Source organism: Larimichthys crocea, chromosome XVII (assembly GCF_000972845.2).
Source record: "Larimichthys crocea isolate SSNF chromosome XVII, L_crocea_2.0, whole genome shotgun sequence".
Taxonomy (NCBI): Eukaryota; Metazoa; Chordata; class Actinopteri; family Sciaenidae; genus Larimichthys; species Larimichthys crocea.
In genome coordinates, this window is record NC_040027.1 from 22,397,449 (window position 1) to 22,425,344 (window position 27,896).

Genomic DNA, 27,896 nt, shown 5'->3' on the forward strand with positions numbered 1-27,896 from the left:
TAAAGTCTTGTGAAAGTCAGTAACTCTTCAATAATATAGGTAGGTAAATAAAGTTTCGTTATGTAGCGCCTTTCTAGAGCAGAGGTCATAAAGTGCTTACCATAAAAGACAAAAGCAACAGACAAAACCCTGCTGCTGTGTAGGTTCTGTAAGTTATAGCATTGATCATCACATGCAGTAAACAAGCTAGACACAGTGGAACCACTAATGGTTCACAGAATCCATAAACGCAAGCTGCGTTTGCTATATGTAGACATTCATTGAAATGAATGTATCTAACTGTAGCTTTGTCATGTGCACTGGGCATGAGTGACACACATTGCAGCTACTGTACACGTTCACATCCTGCTGTCCAGTGATATATTATGAAAGTACAAATACACACGACCTGGAGTATTCATTTTGGTAACTTTGTGGCTACGTGTGCAGCTATGAAACAGTTTGATATTTCAGGGCAATCAGTATGTGTAGTATGGCTGGCATCACTCATGAGCAAATCATGTTTGATTTCATCCATTAAAGAGACAAATGTAACAAAAAGCGAAATAGAATTATTCATCCTGCCCCGATGTAATCTGAACTTCACTCTCATTTGCCCGCCTCAAACGTTCAAGCATTTTTCAGATGTCTAGCACAGAGATGTAAATATGAAGCCAATTTAAATGTCAGTGAAAATGACATTAATTATCAGTACCATGTGGAGAGTGGTGAGTAAACCGACGCTGCCGTGCCGTGCCTCGCTCTGTGCTGTTCTCAAGGCTTTATGAAAGGTCATAATACGGACAGCACTTGGTGTTGACATTAGGTCTAATCAACAGTTGAGTAACAGATGATGAATAAAACTTTATTTCAAAAACATTTAATTCCAGTGTTACTTAACGAAAAAGTGTTTTGTGTGTGTGTGTGTTTTCACAAACACAAGTGACATTACAAGTGTTGTTGTAAGAAAGACAGCTGGCCATTAAAATAAACAAACATACACAGTTATTCTCTGCCCATTTTTCCTTAAGTCGTGCTTGATAGCTGATGTCTGTACCCTTGAAGAGATCCACGACACTGTGGCTGATTCTGACAGGAACATGCTTGTATCTCTCATTCAGAGCTCTCCTGTTTGAGAAAAGACAAATTTACCAGCACATTTTTCACACAGTAGGTATGCCTGTTTATGTACCCATCACTTAGGTAAAGTCACAGATAAAAGGTAGAGAATAAGAGAGCCTTAACCTAGTCTGCGCAAATCCCTGTTACTTTTGACATCAAACTTGCACTGCACCCTTTGATCGCTATACTGACACACTCTGTACTGCACATCCCCTCCAACATCTGTGGGATTATGTTTAAAAAACTGTGTGCGCCCAAAAAGCTTCTTCAGTGGTGCAAAGCCCAGCCATGAGCCATGCACCGGCGCAAAAATAGAGCCCTTTGTTTTATGTCTCCATCCCTGTGCTCTTTTGGCATATTAATGGTTCCATTTTTCAGACACATCCGCTGCTTGTTTATAGATCAGTTTTTCCTCAAACATTTTTCATTGTTTGTGTAGCCACCAATATCTTTGGCAAGATTCCATTGTTGTCACCACAACAGTGTGAGAAGAGAGAGGAAACCTCATTATTGACAATGCCTTCAGTTTCAAGTTTTTTGACGGAGCAGCTAGCAGATGAAACGCCACCAGGGTTGGGGAAGAGGCATTACATAAGTATTCAGCTCACTTTCAGAGGAGATTGGCAGCACAGAATGGAAATATTTCCACTGCTGAAGTATGGGTTGTCTTGATTCTGGCTCCTCTTTTATAAGATATATTGCTGAGTCAGTCCGGTCTCTGTGGTTTTCTGAACACTTTGTTGAGCTCAGTTTTGCTTGATTGTGCACTCTGTTTGATCCCCATGTCTTCCAACACACCTTCCATCCCACACCACCATGACCACCCTGATAAGTTGTAAATAAATAGATTTCACACTGAGCACTACTGGGTTGGAAATTAAATCTGGTCAGGGGAGAATCTGCCACAGTTGCTCTAATACACACACGCATGCGCTCACACACACTGTGTTGCCTCGTGAGATCCTATAACCATTAATAGCACACCCAGTCAAATCTATCTATCTATCTATCTATCTATCTATCTATCTATCTATCTAATTCAATTTCATTATGTAGCACCAAATCATAACAAAAGTTATCTCATGAGTTCCCTTTAAACAGGCAGAAACCTCGAGCAGAAATCAAATTATGTTTGATAATGATCACATCATATCAATAATGAATGCAGATGCCTGATACTTCTGATCTTCTGCAGGTGGCTAATTGTCTTCAACACACAACTAATAATAAATGTCACTCAGGGCTGAATCATTTTATTCTGTAGTAGGTTTTATTCAGTGAAACAGGGCTACAACTCGTGATTATTTTCAATATTGATTAATCAATGAATACTTCTATAAAATGGTTGTGAAATCATTATAATGATACAGTTCAAAGTGATGTGTTCATGAATACGTCTCTTTGATTACGATCAACATCCTAACTATGTCAATGAAGCCCATACAGTCTGCCAGAAGCAGGAAATGTCTGTAATGTTGAGGATTTAGGTGGCTCTGTTTACAGAATATGGCAGAAATTAAATATAATATGCATATCTATGTCTCCATCAGTGCATAATCGCATAAAGATGAGAATTGTTATGGTTTTAATTACCTTAGTACGAGCCCTTTATAGTCCACCGTGTTGAACTGCCATGCTTCTACAGTAGCCTAGAATGGACAAACTAAACACTGTCTCTAGATGGGGCGTTTCACATTTTTTACATGTTTCGTGAAAACCATAGTTTCTCCTTCACAATAGGAAGGACAGAGTGAAGTGTAGACATTGCTATTCACTGCAGTTTTAAATTCTATGATAAGCAGTATACCCAAGCAAAGACCTCTGATGATGATGATTGAGACAAAACGTGTAAATAATGTGTTTTGTCCTAATTATTCTTAATTAAACCTGACACCGTACTGTGTCTCATTGCCTCTTTCCAGTTATCCTGCTTTCAATTCTTACAAGCGACACATTTACAGAGCTGTCACCTTTAACAATGGTATTTACACTGTAGCCTATATGTTATGTTATACATGGTATACAATGGTATATACAGTATTTTAATGCTTCTCTGTTGATTGGAGTGGACATGTTTGTGTGGATTTGTGCTCCCTCCAGCTTTTTAGGTGCACTCCGCCCCTGCTAATGTGTCAGTCACGGTGCTTTGCTGCTACTGCCTTTGGCTACTATGCAAAGCACTGACACGTGCATTGAGCCATTGGATTTGTCTGTCTTCCAGGAAGTAGCAGCATATAGTGAGGAGTAAATAACGAGTGGATGACTGGGAATACACCATTATTTCATTTCCTGCCACCATATCAATATGAATGGATCAATGCACTGCTAATCTGCTGCTACTTTAAGATGCAAGGAAGGTAATCAGGAGTTCAGTACAATACAGTGCATCTTCCACACAAGCGTAAACCTGAAGCTATTTATTAAAATGAGGGTTTTCTACATGCTAACCGTAGGCTACAGGAAGCCGAGAGCTATGTATGCTGAATGTGTATGTGTGTGTGTGTGTGTGTGTGTGTGTGTGTGCTTGTGTGCTCTGTTGTTTGTATTCTTTGTGTAAGTACTTTGCCTCCATTTTTCTATTTCCAGCCAGGAAGTATGACAGTGGTGAATATCTTAACATCACCGGCATCACAAGGGACCAGGCTGGAGACTACGAATGCAGCGCTTTAAATGACATCGCCTCTCCTGACACCAAAACAGTAAAAGTCACAGTCAACTGTAAGTATATCTCTTTCTTCTTCACTGTTTTTTTTTTCTCCCCACACTGGCCTCGTAGACACATGAAAGACATCAGGGCAGTCTTCAATGATACTGGTGTCACGTCCCTGACGGTGCACTTCAACAAAGTACATCTTCTTGAAGTTTGAAAAAGTAGAAAGCTAGAGCTTGAAGTTTCTTAATATTTAATGTGAGAATTCCCTTTTTGTCTGTGCATGTAGGTGATTAATTCACACTAAGGAAAGGTCTGACTGTTCTAAGCACTATTCCATTATGCAGGTAATGAGTCTTTCAAAAGTGTGAGGAGACAGTAATGAGGAGCCGGGGCATTAATGAATGATACTGGGCTTTAGCTGTCATGGTCACATGGAAATCACTACTCATAAGTATAAGCAGGAACGGGTTCGTGACAATTATTGCCATTCCCTCTCTGTTTAAAAGCGCTCCTTTACTTCACTGTTATTCATGGGGATTTCTGCGTCGATGCCCTGTGCTAAATCTCACTTTTGGCAAAGCTTATCAGGCAGTCAGCCACAAAGATGTGGCGGTGGGGAGGAGGAGATGAAGGGAAAAAGGCCCCTCCTGGCCCAGTTACTGATTCATATCCTGAAAGCTAATCATGCAAGTTTATAATTCAAGTTTTAAGAAGAAGAGTTATTCTATTTCATATGCAGATTTTCTTTTCACAAAACTCCAGTAATGCTTGTACTGTATTTCTACCTCTCTGTGTTAAGACAGCTTTCATTCTGGCTTCATTATAAAACAAAGTCTTGTGGCCATTATTTCTGTGTAATGCCTGGCTCTAATGAGCTGGGTCTGAATGGACTTTTAGAGGCCAGATATTTATAGCCCTACCAAGACATTGGTTTAAGAATGAAAAGTACTTTGACAACTGGCACTGTCTTTATCGTACAGAACAAAAGAGATATTCACAGTGATTGATAAGGCGTGTCATAGTCAGACGCCGAATGTTAAAGCGAGACAGCAGGGTCCAAACAGAGTGAATTGATTAGGAACACTTTCCTTTGCTGTCAGACAAAAGTCACCACAGTTTGAGCACCGGAGCGATACTTTGGGTGGGAGTATGCTGAAGTTTGTGTGAAGTTCGCTGAAGTGTTAAGGCAGTATTTGCTCAGAGTTATCTAAAGCTGACAGAGCTACAGAGCTGTTCCTGTCATTGACCAGTTACTCATTCTTTATTATTGACGTGCGCCACAGAGGAAAATTTCCCAGATATCTTTTGGAGAGTTAATAGATTTTTATAGCTTCAAAATTGGTTTATGAAAACTATTTCTGGTTTCTGTTTAATGTTATATTTTACATAATCCTTGAGCTATGGCAGAGATTAAGTTATTTCACTTCAGAAAGAGAAACCTGTTCCTAACACAAAGGAGGTTATTGTACTGTGCTGTTAATTCTCACACATTACTTCTGCCTCCTGGACTGAAAAATTGAAGTTTTGTATCATACCCGACCTAATTGCAACACATCTAAGGTCTCACTTGGAAATGCTATGGATTATTATGTATAAAATATAGACAATTTGTTGGATATTTACACTGACAGGAAACACAATCTCAGTGTGTCTTTTTATTCACAAGTAAAACAGCATGCTGTAAGATCTATTTTCACAGTATACCTTTTGAAGCAATCATGTTCATTTTAAAACGATTTCATGCCATTGTTTGATAGGACAAATATCGCAACATATCATATAGTAGCATGTACTTCTTAACTTTATCTAAAACCGAATTAAAGATGCTCTTAGTGTTGAAAGGTAGCTTCAGTCGACATCAAATCTCTCTGGTGGCAGACTGTGACACATTTGCCTTGTCCCTATGACAAGTCTTTATTCAAAACTTGTCTGCAGTAATTAGTTTAGCCGAGGTGATGGAGCAGCCTGTGTCTCCACAAAGTGTAAATCTCCGAGCTCCCTCCTACTTAATTCATAAATATTTCATAATGTCTGACGCCCCGTTTGAGCTATGGCCAACATGTAGCCTATAGAGCGACATAGATCCAGTCTTTTCTGGCCTCACAAGCACCTTATACATGAAAGGTCCGTGTTTATTACTGCTGTTTAGCATTCAAAGTGCTGTGCAACTCTGAGACCTGCAAACAAAACATGTCGCTGACATTAAAGCAGCACAAAGCCACTTTTGTTGTCGAATCCTTCAATTGGGAGCAAGAGTTAGCTGTTTAAAAAAATCATAACTTCACTGCCTGAGTCTTGATAGTCAGCATTTCAAAACATTTTGTAAATCATTTTCTAATATGTGTTTCCTTGTCCCGCTTCTCCCTGCTTGGAGACTTGCAGCCTTGTTTACAAAAACAAGGGGGCAGAATAAATGAATTAAACTTGTCCTTTGGAGCGGCTGATATGGCCACAGCAGGCAGACCCTGAGCCAGCTGGTGGCTACTCTTCACTGCCTCCTCTCCACCCTGGTGCAATTCTCTCTCTGCGAAGGAAAAAGAGAATCATTTGGACCATATCCCAATGTGCTGTATCATTCATGCTCTACTGTCACACATCAAGCTAAATTCAGTGCCCAGGAGCACTGGGTATTGATGAGGGCTCAGTATGCCAAATCCTGAATCATGATTAAGACGTTAGCTGACACTGAAACTCAAACAAGTGAGGATAATTACGCAGCAAGAAATGAACTTTATTAAAAATATTAGACTGTATGGACACATGATCACGCAGATGTTTTGCCCGGCTGACAAAATAAGCCATTCAACCTTGTAAAAGTTCTCTTGGGAGATTCTGCAGGTGTCGGTTTTATTCTGTCAGTCAACGATGTGAAATGTGCCACTTTAAAGAGTTGTAATGTACCACACAGTATGATGACAGAAAATATTCAAACATTCAGGTTTCATTGGATGTTGTTGTTAAATTATGTAAGAGGCTGTAATGGAGAGTATCGGCATTGATCCTCTCAGAGTATCCTCCTTGTTAGTAGCAGTTAAATTAAATTAAGTCATAAACATCAATCAGTCATGACTGCACTATTTCTCTTTTATCATCCTAATAGGAGAGCATAGGACTGACTAACTCTGACATTTCATGGGTTAACAATCTAATTAAATACATGTCCAAACAATTTCTCTCTGCTTTCAAAACAATTATTTATTTATTTTTTAAAGCTAAGAGTATAGCTGACCTCTGGGCTAATTGCAGATTAAGACCACTAATTAAAATAAGCAAACCAAAGTAATGAAAACAAAATTAAGCTCTAGCATAATACTGTAACACCCGGCGTTCAATACCATTAAGCCCGACATTTGGTTTTCTATGATACAAGTTAAAGGCAGAACATTTGAGGCATTGTCATTTTGCCGCTGTCAAGTGTTAACTGCTTGAGTTTCTCTAAGGTTAAAGAAATACCTTAATCAGATAGCATTAATTAGATTACCAGACTTCCTGGGTCTCTTGTCTTTATACTTCTGGTGATGAATGGTTGGCGACTGAATACTTTTATGAGCTAAACTGGAATGATGGCAGTCATCCCGAAGGTCATGCCAGAATCAGATTGGCTGAAAAGCCCTGCTCGGCTAAAGAATATTTCAGCAGTGATTTTTACCTGATGAAATTTGATCTCTGACCCACTTTTCAAATTTACATATTCATCTTCACTGCAGGTGGGTGCCGTTATTGGCTGAAAATCTCACTGCACAGTGTGACTCAAAAGGCATAAATATCACATCTAGTTGGCTGAGTCGAAGGGATGAATGAGAAGGAAACAGCCATGGGAAACTCTCCACCTGAGATAAAAGGCCAGTGTTTAATTCATTAATGAAGCCACCTCGTTGTAGAACAATTACTAAAGACAGACAGTAACAAAAATCTGTCTTTTCCAAGCTGAGAAATCAAAGGTGCCTGACCGTTCAGGTTGTAGTTTAGAAAGCTCTCTTCTCCACAGAGAGCTGCCTGCTCTCACTCCTGATTGAATGAGTGACACTTCAGAGTTTGAACGCCATCATGTTGCAAGATGAGATTTGACAGTTTGCACAAACTTTAGTCAAACGTGGAAAGTACACAGACAGCCAACTGTCTTGTTGTGCTACGTTTTATTTGCTCGTCACTGTTTCAGCTGCTTCAACTAAAGCTGTTTGTACCCATGCCAGATGTTCTCATCCTTTCTCTCTGTCCATGTAATAAACACAAAGCTGGCACAAGTCAATTTGCATAAAACGAACGTGTAAAGAAGATAGATCAGTTGATGCCCTGTTAGAAGGACCCTGGCTTTTTTTAGGATACCTGTTTCTTATATTTTAGAATTTTTAATATGAATCCACGGGTTATGTAACAGCCATTTCTGGGGAAGTTGGAATATAATATTGAGGCTCATAGCATCCCTAAAGCGCTACAATAGGATCAACATGGTCTTTGGCACACATCTGAAAGTTTAATTGGACAGACTAGATTCAACCATGTTTGTATTATTGTGTTTGCTGGTGAGTCTCCATGAACTTGTTCCTACCTATCTTGATGCAGGGTTCAGGTTTAAACCCGCACAGATGTCTCTTCCTCCTCAACATCACTTGTTTTCTTTCATGGCGAGGTTTCACTTGCTTCGCAGACTGTAGCTGTGCCCTGTGTGCTTCCGAGTTTGCCAGCCATTTGTACGCCTCCTTCCTCCTCCAGTACCCTCCAGCTGTGAATTCTGCTCACATATTCACCAGGGCCGTGTTTATAAAAAGAAGAGCACCTCACTTTCTTCTCCTGCTTACAGTAATTGGCCAACAAAACTGTGATAATGTTTAATTAATTATGAGCATGCACATTAGAACTGTTGTAAGCAATTACAGCCATGGTATTGATAGATTTCTGGGCATAATTGAAATTCAGGGGGCAGTGAATACTTCAAATTCTTTTCACCTTGTCTTTTGTTTGCTCCAGTCTTTCCTTTCCCTCTAAGACCCACGTCATCGAGGTCTGTTTGGGATTCAAGCACTGTCCTGCTAGATACACTTACAACATGTTCCTCTCACTGCCCTGACAGAGTTGCAGGGGGAGTCATGACCATCTCCGATAAATGAGAGGCTAAACGTGTTTACTTGTGGTCAGAAGACGCAACTACTAAGTTTTAGTGGAGAATGAGCATGTTTACATTTTTTTTTTTAAATCAAGGACCATTGTACACTTTTACATTTGATACAATGTATATCCTACATACTGTGTGTGCACAAGTGTGTGTGTGTTCAGATCTTCCACGGTGTAGTGTTGGATTGCACTGGTGGATCAAAGGTAGAATGAATTTTCATTCCACAGTTCAATGAAATCTATTATTTGGACTATTTTAACATCAGCACAGAGTCTCAGATGATCATTTGTCGACAGTTTGCAGTATCCATTGAAATAGCGTGACTTACAATTCAAAAGAGAAGGTTTCCCAGAATTGGATTCTGATCCAATCCTAAGTAGAGTTAAAGCCAGCACCCTCGAGCTGTTTGGATGTAAATCCATCTCTCTACATCTCTCCAAAGCTCTTGTCTTGATTGCTATTTGGATTCCTTGCTGCATGTGGGGCATGAATAAGTGAGCAGAATCTTGATCTTCTGCAGAATAAATGTTTTTTCTAGTACCACTTCAAAACGGATTGACACACATAACGACTTGATCTTTTGGCGTGGTCTGCACATTTTGGTGACTGATCAAAATATCATTGACAATAGGAAAATGACTTTATCATGGCAGTCTTAAATCCATTAAAAAAATGGATGTTTGTTTGTTTACACAGCTGATGGTGGCTTCCGGGTCTCACTTGTAGCATTAATGATGTTTCCATGTGTCCTGGTTGTGGTGTGGTCTTCCCCAGAGCAACCCCACCTTCTTATATGTATATTTTAGGATAGATGGGGATTTGTGTACCTTAAACCATTTAGTGTAAAACTCAGACAATAGATTGAGTCCCTGCTGTTGTCGAGCCACACAGTCCTGCACACTAAGCTGGTTATTTATATTCCTTGCATTGTATAAAAAGAAGGAACACAATGTTCCCTAGCTGTTCTGAATAGAAATCTTAATTAATTAATAAATCTTGGCAGCAGAACCATTCCTGACCGACAAAAAACAGGACAATGAAGCCCACAGATGGCAGTGGGGAACAGTGTCTCTGTGTGTAAGCTGATAAGTCATGCACTGATGAGTCCATTTCTTAATTGCAATGAAAACTCATTTTCAAATCTGGCTGAAGAGGTAGGGTTATTAATTGATCTTTTAATTAAAAAGCCTGCGTTCTCTGGGTTGTCTTGGCAAACAATAGTTTGTAGCTAAATAAATCATATTCAGCCTTGAAACACACCAATTAATCATTAAAAGTCACATGAGGATTGCCTATGGCACACAACTCGGCAAAGCCCTGTCCGTTAAGGTGCGATGCTTTCTAAACCTGTGCATTAATATTAGATGGAGAGAAGGCCAAACATTTTAGTCATCATTAACATGCTCATGTTCATGCACTTTGCAAGGATGTAAAATTTGAGCCATCATCTTTGTTTGGATGTCAAACTCTGCATAATGCAGATGTAATGGAAGTTGGTTTTTGATCGACCCACAACTGGCCATTTGTCACCTGGCAGGGCCTCACAGCACCCATTTTTCTGCTGCGCCTGTGCTATTCCTGGACCCAACCCCTCACCCCCATCTGGTGGAGTCACCATGACTCCGGGCATGATTTACAACACCACCACAGCGTTCTCTAGACACTAAATTACCTGGATTATTGGGCCTTCATGAGTTTTAGTGCACTACTTTGCATTACTCTCCAAATCCTGATGGTGTATTGCACAATATATGATGATATAGGACATGCCAGCAAGTTGAAATTGGAATTATTGGATTGGACTGGATTTTATGGGTGTGATCTGTCTTAACAGATCTCAGTGCCAGGATCTAAATTGGAAAGACTTGATATTATCGATATGCATATAAAACCAGGACCACCTACAAAAATATGGGGGGTATTTTTTCTCTATTCTAAAATGTTGCAATGGTTGTATGATTTCACTGTTGATTGCAATAATTACTTGGACCCTTTTGAATTCTGCTCATTTGATAGAAGCTATAGTCTGGTAAACCTTTATGAGAGGTGATAGATGATGATAGATGATCCATATGCCTGGTCTGACACCAATTTATTTAAGGGAAAATCTTGTTTTATATTCATAATTACACCACTGTAAGGAATGGCCTGTGGTCCCCATAAAGTATGTTCAACAGCAAGATAATAAAAAAATAATAATAATGAAGAAAGATTAAAGAAAGATTTCTTGATTCTTGTTGTTGTTTTAGTCTGATTTTGCATGCCAGGATTTTAACCAACTTATAATAGAGGAGAGTAATCCAAGTTAACCATAAATAACAAACCCTCTGAGTCTAATGAAAGAAGCACCGTGTTCTTTTTGGCAAATAGCTGAGCCAGTTGGTAATAAATAAAAGGGAACAGATCAAAATGCATATTCTTCCAAAAAGGAAATACAAACAGCTACATAAAAGGAGATAATTTAGACAGACTCTTTGGCAGCGGATTTGTGATCTGAGTTTTAACATAAAAGGCAGTGGCTTTTATGTGTGAGGTTTCAAGTATTGACACACCTGCCTGGACCACCATGTCCACTGTCCTAGCATCTGTTCAGCAAAGACAGCCAGGTCACCCTGGTACTTTCAGAGGCTTCAGATAATCAATGGCTCCACACAATGACACCAATGGAGGATTACGAGGATTCACTAAGCCTCTGTCGGCGGGCATACTGCATTGATTTTGTCATACTTGTTATTGGCTTACTGTATATTTCTGTGCTGTAGAGCACTGTTGCCATTTTCTCCCCTTGCTCTCTTCCTTTTCTTTAAAGGTCCAGCGTGTAAGATTATGGGGCTCTATTTACAGAATATGGCAGAAATGGAATATGATTCATAACATTCATGACTCTTATCATTCATAACTTTGTTTCCATCCGTGTATAATCAACTGAAAAAAAGAATAAGATGTTATATTTGTGTTACCATAGCAGCAGGTCCTTCTCTGCCATGTTGAACCATAGTTTCTCTTTCACGCTAGAAACAAGGCATTAAGGGGAGAGGGTTGCAATCTGCACCTACATTGTTAGATTCCACTAAATCCTACACACTGATTTTATAAGTATTGTACAGCTCTTCTCTGCTGCACATTGTCAAATGCAACACACCCATTTTACTTTATCACAACCTTCAGTAACCCTCTTATTCTTTGCTGCAGGTTGTTGTACCTGTTCTGCAAAAATGCTGATGGAGCGTGTAACTTTTTTTTGCAGGCTGTCTCCGTGGTGCTTACCATTAATGTCAGCTGTAATAAAAATAGATACAGGTCTGAAGTAATTTGTGAAGTTTGAACAGATATGGGAAGTTTAAGAATTGAGACTGAGTCAGAAAGTGTTCATACACATACAACCCAAGGATACATGCACACAAAGTATGCACACACACTCACACAACCAACACAGACATCCAGTCAAGGTCTACTAATACCCCCCTGTATGCCTTCCAACATTTCATACAGTGATTTATGAACAGGAAAAGCCCTAGCAAACCCTTTGCCTTCACTTCGCATCACATTCACTTTCTCAAGTCCTTCAGATTATTCAGCCCAGACACAGAACAAGGAAAATACCAGCATAATTGGCACACATATGAAAGGACAGAAAATCTACATACACGCGTCATACAAATGTGCTCATTAGAATGCAGGGGAAGGTTGTTGGAAGGGCATCCATCATCACAGAGCACACTGTCACCTCACTGTGCCTCTCCTACATGATCATACGCCACATGTACAAATGATCACATGTATCTTTTTCACCTTGCACAGATCTGTTGCATCCCACCTCATCTATCTATGTGGCCTCTCACAGGTTGGCAGATAGACTATGCACACAATGGGCCCATACTGCATTGTCTTCATTAAAATGAAGCCTAGACATTGGCAATATCTCTGTCTTACAAAATTGCATATACAGTATGTGTCACAATGAAGCATGCTGCTACTGCTTCTACGAATATGCATCAGAAATATCTTACTCAGTAGAAATAGACTGTTCAGACTATTCACTGGATTAATTTGTCACTGTTTGGAGCTTGGGGATGTCGGTTAGTACCGTGGGGTTGCATTGTCCAGAGCTGCGTCAGTGCATGCTGAGGTCATCCTTTAGGAACATCTCCAAATGCAATTGGAAGTAAAGGTTTGACGGCACTTGGCCAAGCCCTTCCAGTGGTTGCAGCCTACGGCTCTGACTGACAGCTCGTTCTTAAAAGCTCATTGTCGAGGATATAAATAGTCCACATCTCACTTTCAGACATGGCTGGGCAATTTACTGCTAGCTGCAGGACTGACCATGACAGTGTGGGCTTCTTCCATGTATCATAGGCTTTTAATCAGAATCTCTCGCTGAATGGCACAAAAGTAATTTTGCTTGTATTGTATGTCAGATGGCTGTGCATCTGATTGTGTGTTTAGAACAGTTGTATCATTTGTCAGGCTTTGGGGAGCCAAGCCAATTTTATACAATACACCATGTCAGATTGAGTGCTGTTTTGATTGCGATTGGTTCTCCTGTTTTCTTGCCACTGTTGATTAATGGAGAAGCAGAAACCTAATGATAATGATGATGAATGGGGATGAACCTTGAATGTGTTGGAGAACCTGGATATGGCATCAGTGTGCAGCCTTGCTTCCAATTTTGCCCAGTAGCTATTTGCAAAAATGTTTTTCTCTATAGACCACTATTATAAAAGGACACCCTGAACTGCTAACAAGGTCGAAGATCCATTTTAACCATAGAGGTTTAATTCAAGTGGTTTAAAAATCTGTGACGTCATCACAATGTAAAGTCCTTGGGCCGAGCAGGACAAACACTACTGTGGACTGAATAACCAGGAAGGTAGAAAACTTTTTTGGCTTATGCCGCAGGGGAGCAAATCTCACTGGACTGAATACAGTAGGTGCCATCTTTGGTTATAGTATCCAGTTTTATAATACATGCATGGTATGCTCTCCTGTCGTTATTCAGGTCTGTGAGGAACACTGGTACTTACAGCAAGTTCTGCCTGTCCTCAATCTCTTAAACAGGGTGATTTCATTTTGTTTAGCCTCCAGAGTCTATGCATTCAGCATTACTTTGATAGTGGCCAGTAATTATAAATGTAACAAGTGAAACATTTTTTATTCCCATTATGTGGCAAAATTGTAAGAGTGTGGGTTTTGTCCAGCCACATACTGTATTCAACAAAATGCCATTGTTGTAAGTCTTTATGAGTTCAGTTCATTAATTAAATTTCTAGCCTGCGTTACTCTAAGCAGGGTAAATATTTAAAGTACAAAAGGACTGGGCTGCTTTAGAAACCGTCCATATGTGAAGCTGCCTTCATGACACTGGCAAAGAGATTTACACGACATTTCAGCACATGAAAGGAGCCTCATTTTGCATTCACAGAACCTGCCTGTGCCATTGAGTCTTTGAACTTCCATTAAGCCATTTATCACCATGCAGTGCAATTCATTTCATTTTTGTAACGCTGGGGATGGATGGCCTCTCCCCTCCCCAACGCCGCCTCTGTAGGCTCTGAGCATTGAGTTTACTCTGTAATGTTTGCCCTGACCAGGATGTCAGAGGTTGTCTTTTCAAGTTCAACAACCCTTCTTCGTCAGTCCTCTGTGTCTTATGATGACTTAAATGTTTTCCTTTAGATTGTCCTTATGCTGGTGATAAAAACTGATGGTTCTTCTGACTGGCACACAGGATCTGACCACATTACTACATCTCGTTTTCTTGTTTTTTCTCCAGTTCCCCCATCTATCCATGAGATGAAAAGCCATGGAGTCGGCCTGGGACGCACAGCTCTGCTAAGGTGTGAGGCAGCTGCTGTCCCTTCTCCGACATTCGAGTGGTACAAGGGTGAGAAAAGGTGAGCCTGGTTTGCGCTACAATAAGGTGTATTGGCAGCATCATCCTTTCCGTTACACAATCATGTGAAAGTTTATCATCGCTGCAATGCAGTTTCAGTGTTATCTAGAAGTGAAGGGTAGTTATTCAGAAGCCACATTTATTATATTGTTTAGCGTTATTTACTGGCATCCTTCAACATATTGGTAACATACCTAACTATAGCCAACAAACCATAGCATCTGCAGCAACCACATCCAGCACACTAGAGGACATTAGAGTTTGGTCCACCAGTATAAATATGAATAGATACAGTTGATTTTATAGGTCAAATGATGCGTTTGAGATAGTTTGTCTTGCAACACTGGACAAGTGAAGTTTAAACAATCCTTGGAAAGCAAACCCTGTTTTGTTTGAAGTTGACAGAATCTGAATTGTCCTGATGTAAAACGTATGTAGACAACAAACAGATGTTAATTATTATTTATAATCATTGTTTTGCACTGAGATTCATGTAAAGTTGGACTAAACTCTTCCATGCTGACATTAGACATTTACTAGTGGGTCTGGTTTTTATGTTTGCTTTTTCCCAGAGGCAGTGCATTTGTTCGTTCTCCTATTCGTCCAGCCTCTGTGGAGAGCCCACATGAATGCTCCAGCAAGTCATTTGGGCCTGGTCCTCACCTTGCATAGTAATAAAATGTTTGCTGGCAACTGGCTTAAATCATCCATGGCACATACATCAATCAGTCTAGATTCAAGTGTCAGTTCTTGAATTTAAAAACCAAATTACCCCCATTACCCACTCCTGGTGAGCACAATTTCAATCATCAGCTCACACTGTGCTAATTGTAATTATGGGGTGGATTCAATTTATTCAAATTGCTAAGGAGGCAAGTTGGCATGATTCTAGTCTTTACTTAATTCAAGGACTTGTTCTTTCTGTGACTTCTTACATGGCTAAATGGTGATTTCTTCATTTAGTCCTCATTATGAAAAGGACATCCGTATAAAATACAGAACATGTGTAACTTCTTTACGACATTAACACTGGCTGCGACTACTCCGTTGCCCATTTACTGTGTGTGGCGTTGATCCAGTCGGTCTCTATCGGAAATAGCGTGACAGCTTTGACAAGCAAATCATTCTCTTGATGTGTCACTGCTTTCATTCTTGAATGAAAGTCGGTGAGTATTTATGTGTGTGTAGGCAGGAATAGGGCGGTGGGGGGGGGGTGGTTCTTTCACTATGACAGAGGGGAGCATTGACTAGTTTGATGTTGAACTAGTGAAGAGGCGAGACACCCGCCGAGATTATCAGTGAATGTTCAGCTAACGTTTGAGGAAGTCGCCATGGGAGAGGGAACAACAGATTTGCGGATATTTGCTGGCCATAAGGTCACACATAGTGTTTCAACTCAGAGTGCCTCTCAGAGCAACTCAAGCCAAGCCAGAGATCATGGGGTGCCACGGTAAGGCCAAAACAGAAACATGTTGCCTCTCTTGAGGTTTTTTTATACAAAACCACGGTGACAAAAACAAACTCAGCTATATTCTCTGCAATAATATCACCATCAGGATGCACAGCATATGCTGTTACAGAGTGAATTTTCATCTCTACAGTCTGCTAAAGATCATCACGACCACCAAAGTAAGCGATTAGACATTTGTCAATTTCACTGCACAGATGCCAGGCACAATTGGAATAGGATTTATTCTAATCCTCCTGCACCTGCAACAAAACGATGAACAACATGTCAAGAGGCACCCAGCTGTTTCACCCCTGGGTCATTTCTCTCTCCTCTCAGTGTTTCAAAGTGGCAGCCGTGAACAACCAAGGGATAAATAGATCTGTTGAAGAGGCTGATGAAGTACTATACAATCTGAAGATCCACTAAAAGACGACAAACATTTGTACCATCCTTGATTCATGCCACTTCCCCCCTGACACTTTGTATGTTGGTGAGAAATAAAAGCTTCCATTGTTGTGGTTGTGTTCTGTTTTCAGGATTATCAAGGGTCAAGGTATCGACATCAAGAGCCTCAGCTCCAGATCAGTCCTCACAGTGAACAACATGACAGAGGATCGTTACGGGAACTACACATGTGTCGCCTCCAACAAGCTAGGGACGGCTAATGCCAGTGTGCCTCTCATTCGTAAGTTGTCATTCTACCTGCTTGTGGCTAACTGGAGTGGTGAAGAATCAGAGGGCTGAGTGTTGTGGATGTCAGTAGGGGTCTGTGCCCTCAGATGTGTTTTTATTTTTGCTGCAGCATTCGTGATATCGGATAAAAGCTAAAGTTAAACCCAGTGTTGCATCCGAGTGCCCACATATTACCAGTAGAGGTGGTTTCGTATTTCTTACTCATCAGTTTTGTGAATGTTGATTGTCTATTATGGTTGCAAAGTCTGTGTGTGGGCGGGTGTGTGTCGACCTCTGCATGTGTACTGGACAAAAACACCACCTGAAAAGGAAATTTAGCTCGAAGGTGGTAACAGCATCACAATTACAAAGGCATCTCACAGGTCAGTTGTGCTAAGTTGAATGCCAAGTAGCAATATGACTCAGAATTTAAGGGGGTCTGAGATCCAGCCTTTTCATGGTTTTCAAAGAGCCATGAGGCATCTAACAGAGATCCAAAGAGGCCAAATATTCAGAGGCCAAACTGCTGGTGCATCATGAAGAGTCAGCAGGATTATTTAATATGGTTTATATTTATGCAGCATGATTCTGCATAAATTAAGACAGTGGGGGAAAAAACATATAATATTTTCTCAACACCACAAAACTAAGAGAGAAAAAAAAGAAAGAAAAGTTTTAACAAAACAAAACTGGCCCATCATGGCAGAAAACAGTTCGAATCTTTGTGTTCTCTGAGTTCATGGCTGGGAGGGATCATGAGGGATCACGCCCTTGTCACTGCACTCGCAACTTTTTGATAGTGGAGGATGTCTGCACATGGGGTGGGGGGGATCTTAGGTAGATAGTGTGAACCTCTGGCTGCATTAAACCCTCCTGATGAGGGCTGGTGGACTCCATGTGTGTTTGTGCGAGCTGCTGTTTGGCTGCCTACTCCTCTGCACAGGCCAACAGTAGAGTAAGCAGTCATAATAACTGCAGTACAATGGGAATAGGCAATTGGGGAGAAAAAAAAACACAAAATTGGATCCAAACCTCTGTGACACAGCCCAAGCAGAAAATGTACATTATGGGCTTAACAAAACAAGTAATTATGGCATCTATCATTCAGAAAAAGCCATCATGCACAGGTCCTTTCCTGAGGAGATCAGAACTTTGACCCATGAGAACTATAAAAATGTAATGAAATCACCCTTCAGTCTTGTCACACAGGTTTATTTTAAAAAGTCCACAAACAATATTACATGTTGCCAACTGCTGAGAACACTGCTGTGGTAGTTTAGCACTATATAGTGTTGGCAGACATACAATCATATCAGTCATAAAGTTCACTGACGGGAGCAGAGCCCCGCAAGAGGCAGGGCTAACTGGTGATTTGAGTTGCTGATGAAGTATGTTTTTATTGATCGTTAAAGTATAATCGGCCCATTGTGTCAGAAATGCTCAAAACATAGAAATGATCAAAAAGATAAAAGCGCCTTAAAAATGCCCAGAGGCTTATTCCCATTGTAGCGCTCAACAGGCACGTTTTGTCAACTGGTCAATTAACAGACAAGGAATGCAAGGCTTTTTGGATGGTGGTTACATCATAATGTTCACATATATCAAGATATGAGTCTGTAGTCCACAGCCAGTCCACTCATCTTCTATGGGAAGTGACTTCCAACCATTTCATCCCTGAAAGAACAAGACATTTTCCATCTCGAAGAATGTTACAGTATCTGTCTGCATACACACACATCCACAAACTTGTTCAGGAGCACTTTCATTCTGAGCTCTACAGTATAGTGAACTTCTTGGTGTTTGATATTCCAGCACTGTTAGGTTTTTCTGTTATTTTGTCCACCTGCTGTATCTGTCTGGCAAGAAAAAAAAGCGATGACAGCAGTTGGTTGGGGAACATATTTCCCTCAATGTTTTAGTCCAAGTATGGGCCAAAAAAAAACATTTAATGTATTCAGTGATAAAATATGAACAGGTGAATTAAATTATTCACCATTTTGCGCTGCACCCTCTGATGATAACATTGTCCCTAGCAGGCCAGAGACGCAGAATACAAAAATATATTTCTGTAGAGTTGGCAATTGTCAAAGGAACACTCCGCTCTCCTGTTTGTGTATGCACAAAGAACATCAAAGGCTTGTCTCAGATCATCAAATGGGTGATCTTAATGTGACACTAGCGAGGCCTCAAAGGCAGAGCAGCAAAGAAACCCCCAGAATAGTCAGAGGAGCAGCTTCCTGTGCTGCCACCCCCAACTTCTCTCTTTTCCATTCCCTTGCTTTATCTCTTTGTCTGTCTTTCTATCGAGGCTTTGTTTCTCTGATTCTCTTATCTCACTCTTCTGTCCTCTCTCTTCCCCCCTCTTGTCTCTCATTCTTCCTCTCTATCACTCTTTCTCTCTCACACACACACAGCGTCTCTTCTCCCCTCCCTTCCTCTTGCATGATCTCCACTAATGGTAGAGAGGCCAATTCTGCTGTTGCTCTTAATGAGAAATGGCAAGCAATCGCTGCTGCGCACTCTCACCGGTACGTTGACGCAAATAAGAAAACCCAGAGGTTAGATTTCACCACGGGTGACTTTGGATTGCTATTTTAGAACCAGTCGATAGCTATTGATGAGCAAGATGGGAAGGGGGGAAAGGGGCATGCATATTTGATAGACCATCATACACTGAGGGGAATTTTAAGTGGCAATACAATGTGGGTGGTTTGCGGTGAAGGAATTTATATACGGTGTTTTTTTTTTTGGTTGTTATCATTTATACTGAGAGTTTAGTAATTGCACATGAATTGATAAGGTCAGGCAAGGGCCATCCCAGTTTAAAAGGCCTCCTTAAAATACAGCCACAGTGTGAAAAGGATTAAGTATGAAGCATTTAAAAAAGACCCTTTATCCAGAGTAAATCCTTTCTGTCCTAACCTAACAGAGTCACTTTAAATCAACCCAGGAAAAGGTTTGCTATTATCGCTGATGAGACGAGTTGTGACTTCTCCTGGTGAAAGTAAACACATTTGCCTTCCATCCAAAACAGACATTGGAGGATAGTTTGGTTTCAATTTTTTTTAAAAAGGATGGAAGAGCAGAATTTGCCTCCTGGCTTTTTGTGCGCATGTCGACGTTGCAGGTTTTGAGTATTTCCCGCATTTTTGAAATGCGCTGGACGGCCGTGTCCTCACTGTACGCCATGCTGGTGGTTGGGATTCAGTTCTGCCATTTGTGTTAGACCATGTGGGTTTTTGTGCTGTTAAACCATTAGTCAGGGATTGTGGTCTCTTTCAGCTAAGTACCACTTTAAGCTGTGTGTTTAAAGCACAAACTGGGTTCTCTGGAGCAGAAAGAAAGCACACAACCTCTTTGTCACTACTTGTTGGAGTGCCCTGTGTGTATGTGTGTTAATGTGTGCAGAAAGCCTGTTATACCTTCATAGTTTTTTTTAAATAACACAGTACCCACCGTCATCAGTGAATGAACAAATAATCAAGTAGAAAAACACTTGTCACTATTGTCTGCTGTCCTTCTAAACAGTTGTTATGTTATAAAGGTGTAAAGAATTGAACTGGATGATAGGCTTAGATCTAGAAACACTCAGAAACAACGTAAAGCGCTTTTGTGCTTCTGTTCATGTTTGCAGATGGAATATTTGTACTTAATTGACTACAATTGAACCAGAGCTTGCACGGGTGTCGTTTGCGCTGTGATTTATTTTCAGTCAGTTAGATTTAATCACGAGATGGGCTTTCTCACTACCTTCACTGTAAGAGCAGAAAAGTAATCGCAATTAATGGGGTATCAGCTTTCAGAGAAAATTATAGTGAAATGGGTTTCCTTTGTGTGACTTTGTGTTAACAGTACCAAATCAAAGCAGTAAGACTGGAACAAAGAGTGTGGAACTGGATCGATTTGTATTTACACTCAAAAAGATGCCAGTTTCATACAGAAGCAGGAGTAGAGTAAGTTAAGGCAGTTATCAACTGTAGTAGTTTATGTGCTGATTTTTTTGTTGATTTACAGTGCGTATTATAATCATTGCCATAAAAATGTGGCCAGATGTTACAGTCAGCATGTGTGGTATTATGTCCAATATAGTTTTGTTCATATTTTGTATGTCCACAAATTTATGAACCATTTGTGCTGGCTTTGCAAATGATGTGGGAATTACTACAGCACTTAACAATATGAGTCTTTCAGTTGGATCTGCTCACAAAAACTGGAAAAGTAACCATATTTAAACACAAGCATCTGTGTAAACGAGCAAGAGATCAAATTTGCTCTTAACTGACACAACAAAGTTATCCTGAAAAACGTAATCTGTTTTATTTTCGAGGATGGGAGGTCTGGCACAAAAGAAATGTAGAGGAGGAAGGAATGGATGTTAAAATTAGAAACAGAGAACGAAAGACAGATGGTAGTTGTAAAATGCTTAGATTCAACACACTGTGACACAATGTAGTGATAGTGTTTGATAATCTTTGATAATTCATGAAAAAAGCCATTGAACAAAGACAAAAAACACACAGAGAACGACAAACGCATGTGTTACGTTCCGTGTTAATTGCCCATCAGCATAATCTTTAGTAAAGGATTTACGTTTTTAAAAATACTCTACCCAAAGTAGTACTGGAGCGAAAACTCCCAAGATAGTTCAACAACAACTACTGCTGTTCTGACGTTTTCTCCAGGATCCTCAAAGACACTTCAAAACATCTGGATCAAAACATTTTCCATCTACTGCACAATGACTGCCATTTTAAGCTATTTTCTTAAGTTGAGTATCTTCAGAAATCCAAACAAAAATGGTAGTCACAAAATCTGCTTGCTTAATTTGTGCAATGTTCACTAACCCAAAATAAAGATATATACTATATATTATAAGTTATCTACCCATCCAGCCATTCATTAGCTACACCTGCTATTCCTTTGGAGAGTCACCTTTTTTTCTTTTCTTTTTTTTTTCATTTTATTGAATGCTGATGTGACGCTGCTGATGTGTAATAGTAGGATATGGGCACGCAAACTGAAACTCCCGCTGAGCCATCAGCAAGCTATATGTTCCTGTTGTTCCTGTAGACTGACAGGCCAAAGACATTAACAGTTTCTATTTTTAATCTACAGAATGAGAATCCACACACAAACAAACAAATGTGTTTCTGTTCCACTGACAGTCTTTTCTTGTGCGCATATATATATATATATACTATACGTACACTACACACACACACCTTACGATTTTAGCTGAGGTATAACAATCACCAAACTGGCAATCCCCAATTCAACTTCCCATTTCATGTGCTAGATGGAAGTGAACTTCGATGAAAAGACTGAGGCTGTTCACTCCAATTTTCTGAGGAGTCCTCCAGCTTAATTGGTCAAGCTCTTATCCCCCAGCCCACCTCGGCTTAGCCCTGGAGGAGATTTTCTCTGCCTATACCTCTGCCTTCATTTCCTCATTTCTTCTCTCCCTTCCTCTTCCCCCTGAGCAGTAATCGGAAGAGACTGATGGGGGAGAAAAAGAGTCTCTCTCTCTCTCTCTCTCTCGCTCTCTCTCTCTCTCCATCACTGCACAGCCTGCCTCAGGCAAGAGAGACACTGCTGGCTAGTTTGTTAATGAACGTCGTGTTCGTTTGTCACGCTTATCAATCACTGCATGTGTAGGTGTCATTTCGACATGTCTCCTCATCTGCCATTGTTGTTGATGATGTTGTTTGTTCCCACGCCATGTGATTGTACCTGAGTCATGGAGCAGAGATGCAGGAAAATGGGAGCTAAAGGTGAAACCTGAAATGTGGGTGTGTGATAACAGCTTACAATGAATTGAGGCTATGTGGGCATTGGTAGGCAATGTATCACGTTTTACCAAGTTGTATTCATCTTTGTGTGAAATTACTACCTTTTCATTTATTTGTCTACACTAGTCATAAAATGAGGTGGATCTTGGAAATGTCCAGCTGTTTTTCGGATCTTTTTTTCATTGTTAAGCTCAACAAAATAAAGTAAACACAGTTCTTTGTCATATTTTTTAGGGGGTGTTTTAATTTCCAAATACTCACATATCAAAATGTGCTGAATAAATTGAATATGTTGAGGTGGCATTGTCCTTTATATTCCCCAGAAGCACCCTTACAGCGTTGCACCATTTACCTATCATTTGAATGCCTGCATTTCCATATTTAGGCAATCAGAAAAGCCATTAACATTTTCCAGTTGCACTGCGATGAGGAAATGTTTGGTGCTGTGGCAGTGTTCATCCTGCAGCCCAGCGGGCAACGGACTTTATTCCCACCCACACCCCACCCACCGTTGCCGACTTCTGTAGGAGGCCAGATGCACAGCTAGGAATGTTCATCCCTGGATGACTGAACCCAGCAGATGCCCACAGGATGATACACTCTCTGGGCAGCATTGAAAATGACATACTGTAGGATGAATAACTAATTAGCTAGCCCACAAATTAACACACTCTTTAACACCAAATATTCTATGATCACGGAGCGATGAGCGGAGGGAAAATGTTTTAGAATAGCTGAACAGTTTTCAAAAGGAGTGTGTCCCTGCATGAACACTTTTATAATGCAATCAAATGGAGCAGTGATGATGAATTGGACACCTATGAGGACCCAGACTGGAAAGTTTCTTTGTAACATCCTCTTCTTACCTGTTCCTTTGAGAGAGACGGAAGATTTCTACTACACTAAAGCACAAAAATGTCCATATTGTATCTGTGGGTTGTTGATAGGACCGTTTATTAATATTTCTGACTAACCATGTAACTTATGAGGTATTTATTTTTTTGTATCTTTGAAAAGTCAATTTAAGAACCTGTTTTTTGGCACAGATTAGAACATCTTCAGTACAGTTTGCTGCATTTTGGATTTTGGATCTTTAGTTTTATTAGCCTGCTGCCTTTTCTCAATGAACTGCAAACACACCTCATGTTAAAGACTACTCCAACAAGTCCACAGGAGCTGGAGTCCAGAGTCTTAATATTGGTTCCAGCTGTAGTATTAACTCCTCATTATGTTTGAGCTAAACTCTGAGCGCAGCTCCTCATGAACACCAGTTTCTACAAATCATGTCCTATAAATCTCTTGCATTATCCCATCCACAGAGAACAAAGAGAATAGCAATCCATGAAATGAAAAAAGCTGTGAAAACTAATGTGTTTTATCTTGCAAGTGAGCTGGCTGCACAAGAGGTTGACGGCCATAATACAGTGCATGAAATGATGCGCTGCTCTGCTGAAGGAGAGAAAGAGCGCAAGTCAGTGTGTGGAACTATGAGGGAGATTGCATGTCAAAAGATATGTTCCACAGTAACGGACGAGTGTCTGAGAGCTCATGAAATGATTCACTGGTGAATTCATGCTCAAGTATTAATCAGATAGCACCCGCCAGCCTGTTTGAAGAAAGAACTAAAAAGAAACCGGCTTCACATATCGGCTCCCTCAGGAGTACTTAATGTGGAAACATTTGTGGAAGAAAAGATGAATTCGACCATTTCCCCAACAATATACAGAGGGGGAAAATTATATCGCTTCACGTATGAATGCTGATTCCTCACGCAATGTCCTCCATCAAAAAGAATGATGAAATCAGATGAAAGCAAACGTTTTATTGTTGTTGACATAACAGCAGCCTGTTAACAGCAATGCAGCCATTACACAGTTGGCAGGGAACTTCAATGAAGCAGCACAGAGACCACAGATTGAGAGCAAGGTGTGGAGGTGTCGACAGTGTAGCCTTTGGCCCTGCAATTGAAATGGCCATATTGAGTTCCCATGTAAATGGATTAAAATGAGGAGGCTAAGTACGTTTCTGCACTATAGCATGGCCTAGTTTCAGCAGCTCACTGCGACAGCATAAAGACGTATTCATTATTTGTGTGTGAATGCGTTTGAGGTATAATCATGGCAAGCATGGCTTCCCCTGTGACAGATAAGCTCCTCCTCTGCCACGAAGCCTCTTGGAAGAAAGTGGTTTATACCTTTGTGAGAAGCATAAATAGTTTTTCAGTTGCAAACGTAAGTCACACTTTTCTTGTGCCAGAGACGCAACGCTGGAAAAACCCTGCAAGTCCAAACGCTGCATCACTTTGAGTTGAGCTCTCGTTGGTAAAGAACAGCTTTGCTTTGCCACACATCCCAGATTCTGCTCCCCGAGTGAGTCACTGCACAAAGCTAGTCACAGCTTATCTCGAATTAAGCGCATGTTTACCCAACAGAAAGCCATGTTAGTTATTTGTCTCTAACTTGAGATCAAATGGGCAGTAATGTTTACATTAACGTCATATCCTCACACCAAAGTAGCATTAAATAATTTATGCGCTGCAGCAGAGTTTGGCTTGAGTTGTTAGTTTTGGAAGTCAGAAATCAAAGACAGTGATCACTGAGTCCCTGGTATCAGTAACTTAAATGCATCTCTAATCAGTCTACTAGTTATTACAGAAAGTTTGGTTCCTGCTATATCAAAATCTGCTGATACGTATTTCCCACACAGGTGACTAAGCATCAGGTCGACTTGGTGTGACATTTTAAACATATACTTCAAAAGTAAAGAAGTGTTTGCTGCCGTCCATGTGTGGACACACTCGGCTCTCCGGTAGTTTGACACAACAGACTGAACATTTCTGGATGTCACATTATTCCATCTCCCAAATGTCACCAGTGGCTCAGACTGAAATGAGTTCATAAGGTAATCAGATTGGGACTCTGAGTTCCCTCCTCAGAGGGATCAAAGGCAGAGTAAAAGCTTCCCCGCTTTTTTTTTTTTTTTGGGCCCACTCTTCGATCGGTTCATATAACCTGAAAGGAGGACACGAAATGGAGAAACAGGCAGAGTTTGTCACCCAATCACAAAAGCCCCTTTGGGGCTTTTGGAGCAGCCACAGCTCCCAGGTTCCCCACATTTTTTGTCTTAGCTGAAACCCATGCAAATCCGAGGCAACCGGGGGGATAAAACATGTTGTTTATGAGCATGTGGAGGGTGCATCTTGCCACAGAGACACCAGTCCTTGAATGCATGGAGAGGATTTGTCTCCATTCCCTGTCCTTTTGTCCTTGCATGCATTTTATTTTTATTTTACGTCTCCATTCTGTTAATAATACATGAATGTCCTCTTTCCCTCTCCCTCCCTCTCCCCCCCCTCTCCTCCCCTGTAGCAATTATTGAACCCACCACCACTAGTGCTGTCTCAAGCCCAGGTCAGTATATGTCACCATGCTGTACACCAAATCAGCAAAGAGGTCCGCTGCCTCATACTAACCTGAGCTGAAATCCTCTCCTCCATCTTGATTTATTTCAATTGGCTGGCTGGAATGCCTGCTGGGTGTACAGCTTCATTGTATGTCCTTTATTTATTTGATTTGCACTTTTTTTTTTTTTGGTTAATTTTGGGTTGGCTTCTACAGCCTGGCTACTTCTACTTCCTGCAGTCTGTGCCATCATGCCCGCCCCCCCCTTCTCCTCTCATTACAACTCCGCCTCTACCACCACCACCCCCATGTGGAGCAAACAGTAGTGTCATCAAAGTGGCTCTTCCATAGGCCTCTGGGTCTGATGCTTTTCATAATGTTGATGGCTTCCTCTTCTTCTCTTTCTGGCTTTCTCACCACCGCTCCTGATCTTCAGTGCTGGCTAAATGCAGTATACATCAAAGGCAGGAAGCTGTTGGTGGTAAAGGCCTTTGGTTTGTTGTTTGCAAGATGGAATCTTTGCTGTCTTTGTACTTTTATCACTCCCTCTTTTGTCTCTCTCTCTCTTTCTTCTATGTCCTAATCTTCCTATATCCCTCACTCTGTTTTCGCTCTCTGTTCTTTCCCCCCTTTCTAGAACAATCAGTTGGCGTTCTGCCACCCTCTTTAACCTGATCTCCTGCTAAAGCTGTTGTCGGTGCTACACTGTCAATGTCGCCCTTGTCCCCCCCTCCCTCCCTTTCCTCACTGTATTCTGTCATTTCCACATTCCAGCCCTGAATAATACCCTCTGCCTGGTCGTCTTTTCTTCCTCCTTAATGGTTTTAAGCAAGTCACAGAATGTAATCTCTCTTGCTGGTTACATTTTTTCTTCTCTTCCTAATACTGTTTACACGGACAGAAACATGCACACACACACACACACACACACACACACACACACACAAAGCTTTCATAGCACGTACTGTACGAGTACAAACAATAGAGACTGAAATGAAAACATGCTGAAATACTCAAACATGTTCAGATGCACCTTCACTTGCAGCATGCACATAATAACGTGAAGATTCATATTGCACGGTGAATCTGCTCAGTGTTTTTGTGTTTTTTCATCCAGATAGATGCCGTCACTTTTCCTCTCGCGCGCTTTATGGAGACACAGCTCTGGATTTGCACGTGCTTGCTTACATTCTCTACCTGTCTATCTGAGCCAGATATAATTATCCATGGAGATTCTGTCAGATAAGTTAAAAAAAAAAGCTCAGCAGCAATGAACAATCCTGGCATGGCCCTGAACTTTCATTTGATGTCACGCTTGCAGAACAAATGACAATTTCATGGTCCAAAGGAACACCAGTGGTTTCAATCGTGAAGATAAACTCACTCAGCGACCCACTGTTCTTGTTTTGTTCCAAGTTGTGTTTGAAGTTAATTTTTTGATGGCGCCCTCACTAAGTGGCTTGGCAAAAGGAATTGTTTTAGATCCCTGTAAAAGGCTCTTTGTCCTAGCCTTTGTTTAATCAAGGTTAATAATTCATTTTAACAGGTTATTATCTGCTTTTATTTCCCCTGTGAATAAATTTGGGAAGATATGCTCCCAAAACAAGGAGTCTTTAAGGTAAGCAAATAAGGAGATATGAAGTGGAACATTTTTCTGTCCCCCACAGTACTTGCAGTGAATGTTTTAGTGCATTCGTCAAGGGCAAATGACAAAAAAAAATCAAATTATGAGAGAAAACAACGTTAATAGGCAATATCAGTCATTGTGCTTTTATATCTAACCTTGCTGTGCCATTAGTACTCTAATAAGAAATGTTTCAGGTG

The 27,896-nt window shown here is 40.7% G+C and overlaps 1 protein-coding gene across 2 annotated transcripts in view; it reads left to right on the plus strand.

Moving 5' to 3' along the window:
* Positions 1-27,896, plus strand: part of negr1 (neuronal growth regulator 1) — a 135,478-nt gene that overhangs the window by 76,951 nt on the left and 30,631 nt on the right. The window contains exons 4-7 of one of the 2 annotated variants that reach the window (XM_019255005.2): positions 3,688-3,819; positions 14,641-14,761; positions 16,747-16,895; positions 26,040-26,081. In XM_019255005.2, coding sequence (XP_019110550.1) covers positions 3,688-3,819; positions 14,641-14,761; positions 16,747-16,895; positions 26,040-26,081 — 444 coding nt within the window. The remainder of the gene's footprint in view (positions 1-3,687; positions 3,820-14,640; positions 14,762-16,746; positions 16,896-26,039; positions 26,082-27,896) is intronic. The other variant, XM_010729303.3, reaches the window with a different exon arrangement.